Genomic DNA, 16,762 nt, shown 5'->3' with positions numbered 1-16,762 from the left:
GGTTGACTTCCATATTACTAATTAGTATTCGAATTAGGGATCTAAAAATCTTAAACTTTTAATTGGTTCAATTTTACCTCTTGGTCACCATCTTACCAAATTAGACGATTTAGTTAGGATTATCTCTCGACCTCATCGAATTAACTTGGGACAACCAAATTGATTCTCGATAAGTTCTCCTATCGATTTCACCTACCTAAATTTTACATATCAAATTACGGAATATCACATTGATACACACCTTGAAGTCTTCGTTAATTTCTCATAAATTCATTTCTATCCCTTCACACTAACAATCTTTATACTTTTAAAATATTATTAATTAGTCTAAATAATTGGCACCCTTAAAATAGAGTTGGATACGTGTCTTGGGGAAAACCCTTGCATAGATTATAGGTAAATTTAGGATTTGATCCCTTTGCTATGTTTAAATTTAGAATTTAGTATTTATATAGTAATTTGACATAGTTTGATAGAAAGTTAGGCCTTAAAGACTGGGAAACTATAGAGGACAAAGGCGACAGCTAGTAGCTTCCCATTTATCCCCTAACAAAGTGTGCACGATCCTAAGGCTGGTCAAATTCTTGCAATATAAGTTCTTCAGTAGTGGACATCCGCATCAGGAAATCCATTGCGTGATTAGCCTCTCTATGGAAATGGCATAGTAGGACCTCTCATTCCTTATTTTATAATTGTGTAATGCTGCGCACCAAAAGAAGCACCGGGACCCTGACCCTCCCTACTTGTGTTCTTTATGAAATGAATAGCCAAAGAACTTTCATTTTCTCACAAAATTCTTTTATACCCACTACAGTAAAACCTATTTTAGCGGCGTTTTTAGCCGCGTTTGGATAAAAAAACGTCGCTACAAATTGAGCATTAGCGGCGTTTTTCAAAAAGTGCCGCTATAGATCGAGCATTAGCGGCGTTTTTTAAAAAATGTCACAAAAAAATTAAGCACAATGCTGTCGTTTTATGTTGAGCTTTAGTGGCATTAGCGACGCTTTTAGAAAAAACGCTGCTATAGATCGAGCATTAGCGGCGCTTTTATAAAAAAAGCCACTATAGATCGAGCATTAGCGATGCTTTTTAAAAAATGCCGCTATAGGTTGAGCATTAGCGGCGCTTTTTGAAAAACGCCGCAAAAAATTAAGCACAACGCCGTCATTTTATGTTGAGCTTTAGTGGCATTTAGCGGCGCTTTTTGAAAAACGCAGCTATAGTTCATGTTTTAGTGGATAGCCCATAGTTCTTCTCTAGTCACAAAAAGGCCACTAATTTATTAACGGTACCCAAGGATCCAACCACCCTTAACATCTCGAAGAAGCTCTACTGCAACAGAATTTTGAAGGTCTCCAAATGATGCTCCATCATAATTTATCTCTATCTAGTCTTGTGGTGGCGCCTTTTAGCCAATTTACCTCCATTCCCTTCGCATAGAATACCTGTATTTAAGCTGCATTTCAATAAAGTGTTCTACCCAATCAAGCTTTTGTTGAGCAAAGTTGTTGTGGATCTACTGCAACCTTGAAAAATAAACTCATTTCTTCCCTTTCAAATATTTCACCACACAATAGAAGATAGAGTATTCTATTGATCACTAGCAATAGTAATAAGCTCATTAATTAATTAAAATAGTTGACACCTTTAATTATTCTGGTTAAAATACTGAAGTCGTTTTGTCTTGAAAATATCAATTCCAACTTACCATGCCAAAATTTTCTTTTGTGTGTGTTAGAAATATGCATTTAATGAAAATTAATATCATCATTTTAATTAGAATAATTAAGGATATGAACTATTTAGACTAACTAACTTCAATGTAAAAATATAAAATCATATTATGTGAAATCAAAATATAAAATAGAGAGATTAAAACTGAAATTTATCATCATCTTAGAATGGTTAAAAAAGAAAATTGATGTTAAACATGTGTCCAATAAGGCCTTATGTATAGATTTATATTTTCTTCAAATTCTTAGATAAATCTTTATTATTCTATTATACTATATTACACCTTTTTTTTAAACTAACTACACTTTTCAAACAATATTTTAGTCTAATAAGCTTTGGTTAAATTATACTATTAGTCTCTATATTTTGCGAAAGTTGTGAATTTAGTCCCTGTACTTTAATTTGGTCATCTTTAGTCCCTTTACTTCTCAAAATTTAAAATTTCAATCATCACGAAATGATAATTGTTAAAATCATTAAGTTTTTTTATTGCCAAAATTTGATGCGCCAAACATGTTATCACATGTGTAATGCCATGTCAACTTGTTATTTACACATTACTCACTAAAAATTTCAGGTAATGAATTAATGACTATCATTTGTGGCAGGATTGAACTTTCAAAATTCGCAACTTGGAATGATCCAACTGAAAATATGGATGAAATCTACAACTGTATGTATAGTGTGGGACTAATAATTGAATTTAAACAAACAAAATTAAAAGCTACTGTTTGGGTTAGGACTAAAACTTCAAAGTTTGAAAAGTATAAAGACTAAAATTGACCAATTTGACTAAAATTGATTAAATTAAAGTAGAAAGACAAAATCTATACTTTTTGTATGGTAGAGGCACTGATAAAGAATTTAACCAGTAAGCTTTTCAAGGAGTTTTTCTTTTCAAAAAAAGAAGCTTTTTCGTGGAAGTAGATACATATTTACTTAACGTGTTTGAGACCTTTTTCATATGATATAAAATTTCAATAAAATAAGTTTATTAATTTAACAGTTGAATTGAATACATGAAAATGATAAAAAGTTGGTTTAAAATTTTTGAATATTTTTTAACAGAAAACATGATACGGATTTCATTACTTTTCGTTTTAGGAGTGCGTTTGAGTCAAAAAAATTTTAAAAATAATCTTTGGTAATAGAATTATGGTGTTGGGTTAACTTCGTAAAGTTTAGATGAAAGTGATATACGTATTATTTATGTTTGCATCAACCAACCCTAAAACTAAAGTATGTGTGTTATGAAAAAGCGCAAGCAGAAGCATCTGTGGTTAATTAATTACCATTCGTGAAATCAGCCAGAATGAATGTGAGCATCGGCCATTCCGAAAACAAATTTAGATAGCAAGCTAGGAACTTTCCAGCTCAAAAAGGATCATCAAAAGAAGAGTGCGATCAAGTCCCTTTCTTTTTTTCGCCCATTTGTTGAATTCAGACTAGCACTACCCACTATCCAGGGAATATATGCAAAGTGGACGTTGCATGGCATATTTTGACGTTGACATGGAAATTTATAAACATAGATCCTTTCACTTTTCTACGAAAAGAATAAAGTTACCATATATATCTATATAGTGTATTATTATTTAGCTAGCTGAAGATTACAGCGATAAAAAGCGAAAAAAAACACAAGCGATATATTCGTTTCTTAATTTGAAGAAACCAACCTTATTTCTAGCTTTAGCACATTATCACCAACTAAGCAGATTAGTTGATCGATGCCCTTGGACAAATTTGGTAAACCCTAGATACACAGATGAGAAATGGAAAAAAATTATTACTAGTCTACTACACAAACTACAATTTGAATATAGAACCATATCTTGATGCATGTTTCCTCCCCCATGCGTAGTTCAGTTAGAGAATAAGCTGAGAGTACCCCAAAGGATTACAAGTGTGGCGGAGACTAAAAGTGAGTGGGCGTTGGTAGCGGCCGACTCAGAAGGTGGAGGGTTCTTGTAGCTATATATGAAGTAAGGAACCACTTGTTTGGGTGGCGAAGGGCATCCAGAGCACGGTGGTGGACGGCAGCTGGAGCAAGGTGAAGCACATGAAGGGCATGCTGGTGGTGGCGGCGACGGATTTGGTGGTGGTGGAGGTGATGGCGGAGGAGGAGAAGGCGGAGAAGGAGGTGGTGGGCACTCAGTTACCACGGGGGTGGTGGCGGTGGAGAGGGAACAGGCGTGCAAGTATCGCATTTTATTTCTTCTTTGGATGAAGATGTTATAGTAGTTGATGAGGCCAAAGTGAATGAGATGAGAAGCAAAGCGTAAGCAGGCAGTAGCATTTGCATACGATAAAACATTGCCATTTTTGGAAACTGGTGAACAATTTTTTGTTATAAAAGAGAAGCTTAGAAAGCAAGGTTAATAATGGTGTACGAAGAAGACGAGCACCGAGAGGAAGGTAAAGGGAAAGGAGTGCTTATAAGTTGTATGTATTGTGAGTTGTGACTGCTGCATCCTCTCTTAACTGGCACCTTTATCAACACTCCCCTTTTTTTTTCTTTTTTTTTGAAGTTAACAAAAAAAATAGAAACTGCTTAAAAAAACACTCTGGACTTCTTCCAACCACACATTTATCAAAATAATTTATATATAATTTAAATTTCAGAAACAAACTATAAATGGATGACATAGCATGAAACTTGAGTATTTATAATATATACGTGTAAAACTAATATATAATAAATAATAAAAATTTGAAACTAATAATAATAAATACAAAATTAAGTTAAAACAGAATAATTTAAGTTGTGAGTTAGACAAAATATAAATAATTAAACTCATCTCATATATAAATAATATTAAATACATTTCAACTACTATTTCTATAAAAAATTAAATAACTATCATGTTAGGAATAGTGCAAAATACATATATAGTGGTTTAAAATAATTTGAAACAAATATGTTATATATATATATTATAGAAAAGCAAAAATATATATGAAAACATTAAGTTTTGAATTAATTTTTTAAAATTTCAAAATACTTCCCATTTTAGTTATAGTTCTTACCATTATATATGTTATTGCATTAATTACAAATTCCACACCAAATCAAATCTAATATATATACACACTATAGTAAGATATTGACCAAAATATGGAAATTAGCCTTTGTTGTAATAGTTCTCCTGCTGGCATTTGTCGTGTTAATAATCTGACACGTGGATGCAATAATGATATTCACATATTATTTTATTTGACACATTCAATTTTACTTTGTCAATTAATATTTTCTATGTAATCTACATAAAAATCAACGCATAAGCTAAACATGCTTTTTACGATTAAAATTAAACACTTGATAGTCTAACGAAGAACAGGGAAATGATGAGGAAGCTACTACATTAGAGGGAAATGATATATGGAAGAACAGCGTGGATCTGATGGTGGATGGTGGATGGTGGTGAATCAAGATTTTCTATCACGAGACTTTCCTTGGGTTTTCGTAAGCTTTACTTTCGGTTCTTGGAGATCTAAACCATGGGGAAAAAAAAAAGATGGGGGAGTCAACTTTGATTTGGTGCTGAAAAAGATTGTTGGAGTGACCGGTGAATGTCTGACCAAGGCGGCGGCAATGAGGGTTTCAAGAGATGTTCTTTGTTTTTTTTTCCTTCTTTAATTTAAAGATGAAAAGGGAGAGGGTTTAATTTTTTATTTGGTAATTCTTCGTTTAGATCATTTGTAAAATTCCTAACTCAAATCCATTGTCGGAACATGATTACAGGATGTTATTGGAGTTCACAAAATAATTACACATAATTCCACTATTTATTTATGTTCATATCAAAGCTATTTACTCGAGTTACAGTCACTAAATTATTTATGTATTGAGCTACAGAACTCCAAATTAAGATCCATTAATTTTATCTAAAACTAGACTCACATATATTTTTATTATAAAATTTTCAGAATTTTTGGTCAAGCCAATAAGTAAATTTTATTCTTTAAAGTCTCCCCTATTTTGCAATCCAACAGTTTCGACATTTTTTCACTAAAAATTAATTATCTTCTCATACGGGATTTGGATGATGTTTCCGTTTGTTTCTTTTAAAAATAGACTCATTAGTTATTTTAATCATACAAATTATAACCCATAATTATTTTTTTTACAATTTTTAATGATTTTTCTAAATCAGAATAAGGGAACCCGAAATCATTCTGACATTGTCTCACAAAAATTAAAATATATCATAATATGAAATTATTTTGCTTACACCATTTCTTCTATGTAAAATTAGACTCAATAGGCTTTAATTTCATATTTTATTCAACCTATAATTAGATTTCCGCAATTTTTGGTGAATTTTTAAATTTGAACTACTGTTGCTGTCCAAAACTGTTTTAGTAAAAAATGTTGATAACTAAGTTTATAACACCTTCACTTCCTTTCAATTAAACCCTATACATGCCATATAAACCTTAAGATGCACAATAAAATTTACTGAAGTAATCTGGATAGTGTGTCATGATGTGTTGATCCGATCCACCAATATCACGTAAATCTACAAAAACCATTAACAAACAAAGTAAGCTTCGGAAGCTTAGTAAGTTCATAGGCTCATAATAACAAGCTTACCAAACATTTACAAACAATCAGTATACAATATTACACAATCAATTCCTGTCAAATACAATCTCAAATGATGAGTCTACTCAATTGAGCTCAGTATCAAATATCAAATCATATTCCCGCACTTAACTTCAACGATCACTTACCAATACTCGTCAAATTAAGGGTCGTCTTACGGATTTGAATACATCATTTGCTCAGTGCCACGATGCACAACTCAATATGGTTTTCCTCATGGAAAATACCATACCTACATTTCATAACTCAATATGGAAAATATCATACCTACGTATCATAGCTCAATATGAAAATACCATACCTACATATCATAGCTCAGTATGGAAATACCATACCTACGTTTCACATTTTGCCATGGAACAACCATGGTCTTATCCGTCAATACATCACTTATCACAACACGAACGTACTCAATCCTGTGTTTTCCTCCATTTGACTTCTAACTCGATTTTCACATTATTTCCCAATATTAACAATTCAATAGAAAAAATATGAAATAACACATTATATCGTTCTTAATTTAACAAATAATTATGCAAGTTCAACCATATGAACTTACCTGGGCCAATTTGTAGAAGTTATGGAAATTCAGAGACTAATCAGAAATTTTCTCTATTCCATGTTTATCTTCGGATTCTCAATATATAATATAGAATTTTCCATTCATTAGCATTCATTCTAGTTCTAATTCACTTCACAATTTATGCCTTTTAATTTTCAAAATTACACTTTTACCCTAAAATTTATAGTTTTTACAATTTAGTCCCTGTGCAATTCACCCATAAACTAAGCTAATTTTTCTCAATTAACACTTTATTCCATTATTCCAAACTACCACACAACCTTTGATAATCATAATTTCAACACTAAACCTTAATTCACAACTTTTTCACAATTAGGTCCTAAAATTAATTTCTATTGAAATTACTTGATAAAATCATCATACAACAAAATTAAAGCTTCAAATCCATGTTAATTCATCATAAAAAACCAAAAATTATCAATGGTAACTTTCAATTTTGTCCATAGAATGAAAAACTAATGAATTAAATACTTGGACCTAATTGTAAAAGTCACAAAAACATAAAAATCTCAAAGAAAAAGCAAGAATTGAACTCACATATGGCAAAATATGAAAAAAAAAGCAGTTTCTTTCAGATCTTTCAGACCTCACATGGCGTTTTGGCTGAAGAAAAATGATGATATCTCTAGATTTTTCAATTTTGTCTTTATTTTATATGTTAAATTTGCAAAAATTCCAATTTTGCCCTTATTTCTCCTTATTTTCTTGCTGATTTTGTAACGCCCCTAACCCGAATCCATCACCGAAAAAGAGTTATGGAACATTACCGGAGTTTCCGATTTATTTATCAGATATTTTATTTCATCTAACGTTCATATTTGGAACCAATTAAAATCAAACATATTGTCCCTTAAACGTACTTATTTTTCTCGACATGTTTTACTTGAATTTATTACTCGTCTCAATATACTTAATTTTCCTTTTATCAACGTATCAAATATAATCACATATTTACATGTCATGATAAATATCATTCTCTTGTCATTTCTTCAAAAGCATATATCATTCATTTCGTTATATTAATATTTCATGCACCATCATTTCCATATATCTTATGTATATTTATTTTGGTAATAGTTTATATTAAACTTAACATAAATTAAATTCCATGACCTATCTTAACATAAATTAAATTCCATGTACCTATACTTATTTCATTTATCTATCTTCTTAATTATTTCATACAACTATTTTGTACATATATTTCCATATGACCAATTCTTGTAAACATTTCACGCAACCATTTTGTATTAACTAATTCATATAACCATTCGTCATCTGGTACATATTACATGAATATTAGTTGTTCAATAGATGTCTTGGAGTCTCTCATCCACGATCTTATTTATCTTCGACATGATGCCATAGTATCTTTCAACTATGGTCTTACTCATTTTCTGTCATGTTGCCATGGTATCTTTCAACCATGGTCTTATTCATTTCCCATCATATTGCCATGGTATCTTTCAGCCATGGTCTTATTCATTTCCCGTCATGTTGCCATGGTATCTTTCAACCATGGTCTTGTTCATTTCCCGTCATGTTGCCATGGTATCTTTCAACCATGGTATTGTTCATTTCATGTCACGTTGCCATGGTATCTTTCAACCATGGTCTTACACATTTCATTTCAGAAAGCACACTCTCGCGAACCTCATCCTTACAGCGGGATTACCAGTCCAGGCTAAATCTCCTATAATATAAACTCATAAAGTATTGTCGGGATTACTAGTTCAGGCTAAATCCCCTGCAACGATAATTACTCTAATGAGCTTGGATCTGAATTACCAGTCCAAGCTAAATTCAGACCCTAATTCGGATTGCCCGTCCAGGGTAAATTCATTTTACACTTATTCTTCAGGAGGGCTATATCAGGATAGGATCACCTGTCCAAGCTAGATCCTTTTTACCATCAATTCCTTTTCAGAGATGCATCAAATTTTCCTTTCATTCAAGCAGGATTTCTTCCCCTTTTTATCAAATATATCAATGTTTCATCAATTTTCATACAATGAACATTCAAATTATTCACATCAATAACATACATTTCAAGCATTTAATAATATAATTCAAGTTACATGAACTTATCTGGCGAAATTGTAGAAATATCAAGATTCAGGGGTATTTTGGTAAAATTTTCATTTTCCCCGATTTTCACCCAATCTTGATCCGAATTAATAATTTCATTCAATTTATTAATTTAATCAATAAAACAATTCATTTCCTCCATTTTGGTCGTTTTGACATTTTTACAAAATTACCCCTACAGTTCTTCTTTTATTCATTTTAGTCCCTGAGTCTAAAACATACAAATTAGCCATGCTAGCTGAACATTAATACATATTTTCCTCCTCCTCCTCTCCATTCCACATCCTTAATTTATATAACATGCTACAAGTAACATTATCAATAATTTCACTATTTGCTTATATGTATATTCAAAACTGTCCATTTGCGTCATAATCACTAAATTATTTATATCTTGATCTACAGAACTCAAAATTAAGATCTGTTAATTTTACATGAAACAAGGCTTATGTGTATTTTTACCATAAAATTTTCAGAATTTTTGGTATAGGCAATAAGTACAGTTTATTCTTTAAAGTCACCCTTATTCTGTTGTCTGACAGTTCCAACCCTTCTTTACTAAAAATTAATTATCTCATTGTACAGGATTCGGATGATGTTTTCGTTTGTTTCTATTGAAAATAGACTCATTCAGGATTTTAAACATATAACTTTAAGAGCCTAATTTTTTTTTCAATTTTTTTATGATTTTTCAAAGTCAGAATAGGGGAATCCAAAATCATTCTGATCTTGTCTCACAAAATTTATTATATCTAATGATTCACAATTCCATTGCTTACACAGTTTCTTCTATAATAAACTAGACTTAATAATATTTAATTTAATATTTTATTCATTCTATAATTCAATTTCTACATTTTTTGGTGATTTTTTAATTTTAGAGTACTGTTGTTGCCCAAAACTGTTTTAGTGCAAAATGTTAATTATTAAGTTTATAACACCCTTATTTCATTTCTTTACAATATTTCCCACCACTTTCTCTTATTTCTCTTCACTAATATATCAAGAACATAGAACCATATATAAGAAAACTCTACTTTAGCTTCATTTCCATGCTTTTTCAATAATATCAAACTTAAAAATACATGGAAATCTTGATGTTCTTACCTTGTCTTATTGTTTCCAATCTTTAACGTTATTTTCTCTCTCCTCTAGCTTCTATTTCTTGAATCTAACTTGATATTCTAGCTTCCCATAGTCTTCTTGCCATCTTTCTCTCTTGATGGCTATGGAAATTCTTTTTATTTCTAAGTGAAAATGGTAGATTTTTTATGAAAGGACCAAATTGTAAAGAAAAGAAAGTTTCTTTCTTTCTTTTCTCTTCATACGTTGGGTGCATGGGAAAAAGATGATGATTCTTCATCTTTCTTTCCTTATATATACTAAATAAAATAATAATAAAATAATAAAATATCATTTAAAAATTAAATTAAAATATTAATAAACTAATATTTATTTATTTATTTAATCTAAAATATCTCTAATATCATTATTGCTTTCTAGATTTCTCTCTCCTTCCAATTAACCATTTTTCTATTTGTGATCTTTTAATCCTTCAAATTTTGAGTATTTACTCTTGTACCACAAAACTTTTCTCACTTTTACAATTTAGTCCTTTCTTGAATCAATATGTCATAATATACTTCCCAGTGACATAACTCAATTTTTCCTCTTCTTGTCACTTTATTTCCTTATTTTACTATATTAAGAATAATATCTTACTGTAGAAATTTTCAGGGTGTTACAGATTTTCTTGCCCAAACCGTCCAACCCATTTAATTTGGGTCTAATTGCCTTTTAAATCCCTCCTTATTAATCACTTAAGATATTTAATCACTATTTAACAAATTTTGCACCTTTTTCAATTTAGTCCTTTTTAATAAATTGACTATCCAAACGTTAAAATTTTCTAGCGAAACTTTAATAGTAACTCACTAACACTCCATAAATATTTCTAAAAATATTTATGGCTCGGTTTATGAAGTCGAGATCTCGATACCTTATTTTCGACTCAATTTACCTAATTAGTTCTTTAAAATCACCAAATTCACTAATTCAAAAATACTTCTATATTCACACTTGACTTATAGGTACTAATTTATTAAATTTTCGACTCACTCGTTGGACTTAGTGATCTCAAATCACTGTTCCCGACACCACTGAAAATTAGGTTGTTGCATCATTTATATTCAGGTCCATTTTTTAGTTTAATGTAATTTTTTAATTTTAATTATAGTTTTAATTCTACATTTACATTTATATATTATATATAATTTATAATAAATGTAACACCCCTTACCCAGTCCGATCGTTAGACTCGAGCAATAAGGTGTTATTAACAATTACGAAACATTTACAAGCACCTTATAATTCAAAATCATAATTAATTATCATACAACTTATAAACAATCAGTTTCAGATTAATATCTAGCTTATAAAAGTTTAAAATCAAGTTGGTAACATACAAGATCAATTTAAAACTTAAACAAAAAAATGAGAAAAATCTTAAAAATAAGGGTCACACGACCATGTCTCCTAACTGTGTGCGAGAGCCAAGCCCGTGTATGGTGAGTCACACGACCGTGTCACTAACTGTGTCTATGTACACTAAAATCACTTAAATTTTTACGGATTACATGACCGTCTTATTTTAATTTTTATATTTTCTCTATAGTTTTGATTTTAATGGTTAATTTTTATATTTGATTTGAACTTTAATTTTGTTTTTATTACTGTTTTTAAATACTCTTATAGCTAATAAATATTACAATTTACAACTAAACTTATATATAATAAAAATTCTAATCAACAATCATATTTTTATAAAATAGTATACAAACCAGTTATTAAATATTTTAAATAACTCTGCTATACACTTTTTTTTGCATTTCTATTATTGATCCTAATAATCTATTTTGAGTTTTATTTTACCATTAATAATATTAATTTATAACTAAGCAGATTATTTATCATAATAATAGATAGTGAATATATTTATTATCAACCATTTATTTTATATTAAATCTTATTTGCTACCTCTATTCAAAGTAGTCAAATATTCATTTTTAAATAAATTATTTTCATATACAAACATAAATATATTAAAGAAAATATATCTACATCTTAATGTGAATATAAAAGGTAATATAAAATTATTTAATATTGATGACAAAGATTAAGGTGAAAATTACGGGAAATAAAACCACAACAATTAAAAAATAATTATGGGTTAGGTGTTTCTTGTCATTCTGTGGCAATAAATTGGAAGGCATTCTCCACGCTATTCAGAATTGTCCTGCTGCTAAAGACACATGGAAACAGATTGTTTCAGCAGTAAATCATAATTCCTTTTTTTTTAGAGATTTGCATGATTGGATAACCGCTAATATTCAGAACTATCTTAATTTACAATTGGAGGGGATGGAATGGCAATACTTCTTTGGTATGGTAGCTTGGCGTATTTGGAAAAACCAGAATTCTTTTGTATTATAAGGTATTACGTGGAGCATTGAGGATTTGATTAAAATCTCCTACAATTGGGCTAAACAATATAGCTCTGCATGTAAGAGAAATGTCTCCAATAGGCAAGTTCCAGTTTCAGTTCAGCTCATGTTTGGGAATTGAATTCAATTATACTTTGATGGAGCCATAAAAGAGGACTCTGGTATTGCCTCAATCAGAGGAATTCTTCATGACATATACGACAGTTGATTCTTAGGTTTAACCGACTTGTGGGCATTTATTCCGTTTTAGATGCTAAATTATGGGACATTTCATAAGTCTTGGTGATTGCTATTGACAGGGGATTTGACAGAATATTTATCTTCTCTGACAGCCTTGAGGCATTATAAACTGTCCAAGGGAGTACTACTAAGGTATTGAACTCCATCTTGATTAGGAGAATTAATATTCGATTGGCTAAATTGTCACAATGGTCGATTCAACATGTTTCCAAAGTTTATAATAAAGCAGCCAATAGTCTAGCTAAAATGTCTGTTACTAATAATGGTGATACATAATTTTTTAAAATGCCTCCATGGAGGTTTGGTTGTATCTCTAAATAATTATTTGAAATGATGTTTCATTCACACACAAAAAATCCACCTTTCTTCGTTTCATTTTATGCATGTATAAAGTCCTATAAATAAATTCATGCAGAGATAATGAAAGTTGAAACCCAACAAAAAATTATAAATCAATTTACTGTCAGTTTAAAAAAAAACTTAACCTTATTTTCCTATTTTAAAATTGTTCTTGTTTTTACTTTATATTTTCTATTCTATTTTCCATTATTTGTTTTAATATAATTTATTCTCTAATTTTTGACAATAAAAGCATTGAAGTGAATCATATACTAAGAATTTGAATAATGAATACGATGAGAGAGTGATTAGACAATTACAGTGAGAAGTTAAAATGTACATAACATTATGAGCAATTTAAATTTAATGAAAAATTATTAAAACGCTTGAAATAATAAAAATATTATGAATATTTATAAAATAAATCATTAATTTAACCAATCAATTAATCTATACATCCTACTACACAAAAATTAGTATATATATAACAAAACCAAATTGTCTCACTCATCCATACATATTTGAAGTTTAGTTGAATAAATTTATGCAATAATTTTAACTTCTCACTTTTAAATACTAAAATAATTGGTATATATTGAAATATGAATGGGTTGGCAAGAACATGATATATCAATTTTAGGTTAGATCCTTGACAACTTGCCTCTCTTCTTTTTAAATAAAATATTTAGAATATTAAAATCGTAATTAATAATGTGCTAATGTATCATCATAACGTACTCGAGATTCAAAAATTAAAATGACTCAAGCTAGCCCTACAATATCAAAATCACCATTTGTTTTATCTCTATCAGTGAATTCTTATAATTCCGCAAAGGTTGTTGTCAACCTGTTGACTCCCACCATATCCACAAAGACCAATTTAGCAATTATGCCAACAGTATAATTAATCTTTCTTAGAATGTGTTTACCCACCCAAAACTCTCTAAAATAGTATTATTATCTTTAAGAATAAGTAATGTTGTGAGTTATGACTTGGTGATGACTTTGCCAATGACCACTGATTCCGAAGTTGGTATGGTGAAGAAAAAAGTCAAGAGACGGAATGACGAACCACCTGACTTGAATGATGGGATGATAGAGGGAGTGGAGTAACATAGAGTTTTTGGGATCTTCGAGGAAGGTAACGTCTGAGGAGGAGGGTTACAAAGAAAATTGATGGCTGTCCATGATTTAATTGAGAAAAGCATGGAAAAATTATAGTTATGAAGTTGCTGGGTAGCGTATTGAATTTAATGCTCTGCTTTGTGTAACAATTTTTACTCGAATCAAAATGATGACTTGGACAAAGGGAGTCGCAATTCAAGATTAATACACCACTTAATTTTCTTTCTTAATCCTTAAATACTTCAAGACACCATTCAAAACATCACGTAACTGATTCATGTTCAATCACTAATCATTAACCACAAAATCTTTTAAGACATTATCACTTAAACACTGCTTGCTCTAAAGGCTATTTATTTAACACCTTCATTACTTACCTACATGCCACATTATTATCCACAAATTGAAATTTACGTTTTACCATCTTACCTTATGATTTAATAATCCATTCATAAATATTTTCCACGCGATCATTTTTTTGCAAACTACGTGTTAAAAACAACACGTTAAATTTTATGGAAGTTTAGTAAGTACTCACATGAATTTTAATTATCTAAGTATTTACCACATAAAAATTAAAATTATATTAATATATAATATTATAATAAAAATATTAAAAATTTATAAGATAATTATTTAAAAATTTTAATAGATGAAAAATATAAAAATATTAAATTAAAAATAATATTAATAATTTATTAAAAAAATTTAAAATTATATGGATGATAAGTTAATTATTTATAAATATAAACAAACTTGAATATTGCGTGATGAGTTAAACTTAAACACCTATAAAATAAATTAATAATATGTTTAAACTCGACTGAACTTTTATTTAAAACGATTACAGAAGTAACTGTTATCCGACGTATTTGAACATCAATCCTGGAGTACCATTGAAATTCCTATATCCAACTAGCCTCGCCATCCATAACTTTGAATGAATTGTCGGGTCAGCAGGTGTTTCCTTAGCAGCTATGCCTATTCCCCTTAGTTCCTGCTGCTGCTTCTTTTTTCTTTTTTTTGTGCTAGTCCAGATTGAATCATTTCTTTCTTCTTAATCTGGTTTTGTTAGATCGGAGACACTTCAATATAGACCAATAAACAATGTGCAAGGTATTGACCGAGGAGAGACTTGTTATGGACACGTGTTTTAGAGTCTTGAGGAGGTGGCACCCATTTGTAATGGCTTGTGGCCTTTTCTGATACGTCCATTTGGTTGGAATTAACTTTGAGATCAATTTATCAAGTAAAAGCTCAACCTTTTTGGGTTCTCGGTGATCTTCATTAATCCAGCCCAGTCTGGAGTCTACCTCTACTATCGTGGCCCTCTTACCACCGCTTCATTGTTACGATCGGAATTAGATGTGTTTAGATTGTTATTTGACTTCATTAACACCACGAATGCTATATTTTGCAATTTTATATTATTACTGAACTCTCTTTGAAATATCCCGGTATACTCGTTGTGAATGAATTATGAATAATTTCAACATAAAGCAAATATAATCTGAATAAAACTTGTTTTCTCACAAGCTATTGATTATATCTACGAGACGGTGACAATGGGGTTTTCTTGTTTTCTCTTTTGAAAAGAAAATACAACACTATGATTTTGATACTCTCTTCAGAGCTTCACTGTTCCTAACTAAGCATAGACATAGCCGCAAGATAGAGCCATCAAAAGAAAAGCAGCTTCTTCTTCCTCTCTCAGTTTGCTCTTCAATTCCCGATTTCCCACCATATGCTGCATTCCCACCTCTCTTCCAAAGCTCTTCAACTTAATGCCGCTTCGCCTCACTTCAATTCCCCTTTTACTCTTTTCGCTTCTACTCTCTCTGTTCAATCCAAGGAGAGCCCTGTTTTTCTTTCTGTATCTGATCCCGCATGCATTGCAAAGAGACTTTACAGCAAAATTAAGCAAACAAAAACCCAAAAATCAGACACAGTTGAAACACTACACATAACTGCCACTAAAAAGATCACGAAAGGATGTTAATATAGAACAACTTTACCCTAGGACCAGCTGGACCACCTCTCCAAAGAGGTGTTCTTGTTGTGCTGCAATCCACGCATCTTTTGTTTGTCTCCTTGAATTCACTCTGCTGTAAAATATTCATGTTTCTGATGGACCGAAACTTGGTAGAGGAACAGGAGATAATCACCAACTCGCTGCTTCACAATGACGGGGATGATCAAAGTTGATGCTTAACAGCTTTTGATCAAGAACCGCAATTTTTTTTTTTTTGAGGTAAAAAATGCTAGACAAGTGTTTGGTTTAAAGAAATTGAACAGAAGGATGGAATTGGAGGGTTTATGGCAGGGGAAGAAACAGAGCAGAAACAGTGTTTTAGAAACAGAGAATTTGTAATTGCTTTTTTGAAAACTAGGTCGGTATATATACATGATACGAAAAGAAAGATGCCGCATTATTAGAGTAGCCGTAGTTTCATATGGGATATGTTATAAGGAGGACAATCAGAAACCCTAGTTCTAATATTAACTTACCGGAATACCCCTGGTGTCCTCAAAATTGAGTGGAAT

The 16,762-nt window shown here is 30.6% G+C and overlaps 2 protein-coding genes across 2 annotated transcripts; both read right to left on the bottom strand.

The window, feature by feature from the left end:
- Positions 1 to 3,292: 3,292 nt before the first annotated feature.
- LOC107923241 (sulfated surface glycoprotein 185) lies at positions 3,293 to 4,247 on the bottom strand. Its single transcript, XM_016853456.2, has 2 exons — positions 3,623 to 4,247; positions 3,293 to 3,487 (listed from the first exon to the last, which is right to left on the bottom strand). Exons 1-2 carry the CDS (start codon positions 3,939 to 3,941, stop codon positions 3,435 to 3,437), a joined length of 372 nt encoding a protein of 123 aa, XP_016708945.2. The 5' UTR covers positions 3,942 to 4,247; the 3' UTR covers positions 3,293 to 3,434.
- Positions 4,248 to 15,684: 11,437 nt separating this feature from the next.
- Positions 15,685 to 16,762, bottom strand: LOC107923634 (GATA transcription factor 15). The gene is made up of 2 exons (XM_016853819.2): positions 16,234 to 16,762; positions 15,685 to 16,121 (listed from the first exon to the last, which is right to left on the bottom strand). The coding sequence occupies exons 1-2, from the start codon at positions 16,336 to 16,338 to the stop codon at positions 15,867 to 15,869; spliced, it is 360 nt and encodes a 119-aa protein (XP_016709308.2). The 5' UTR covers positions 16,339 to 16,762; the 3' UTR covers positions 15,685 to 15,866.

Source organism: Gossypium hirsutum, chromosome A11, assembly GCF_007990345.1.
Source record: "Gossypium hirsutum isolate 1008001.06 chromosome A11, Gossypium_hirsutum_v2.1, whole genome shotgun sequence".
Taxonomy (NCBI): Eukaryota; Viridiplantae; Streptophyta; class Magnoliopsida; order Malvales; family Malvaceae; genus Gossypium; species Gossypium hirsutum.
The sequence above is the reverse complement of the archived record's forward strand: the minus strand, read 5'-3'. Positions and strand labels throughout refer to the sequence as shown.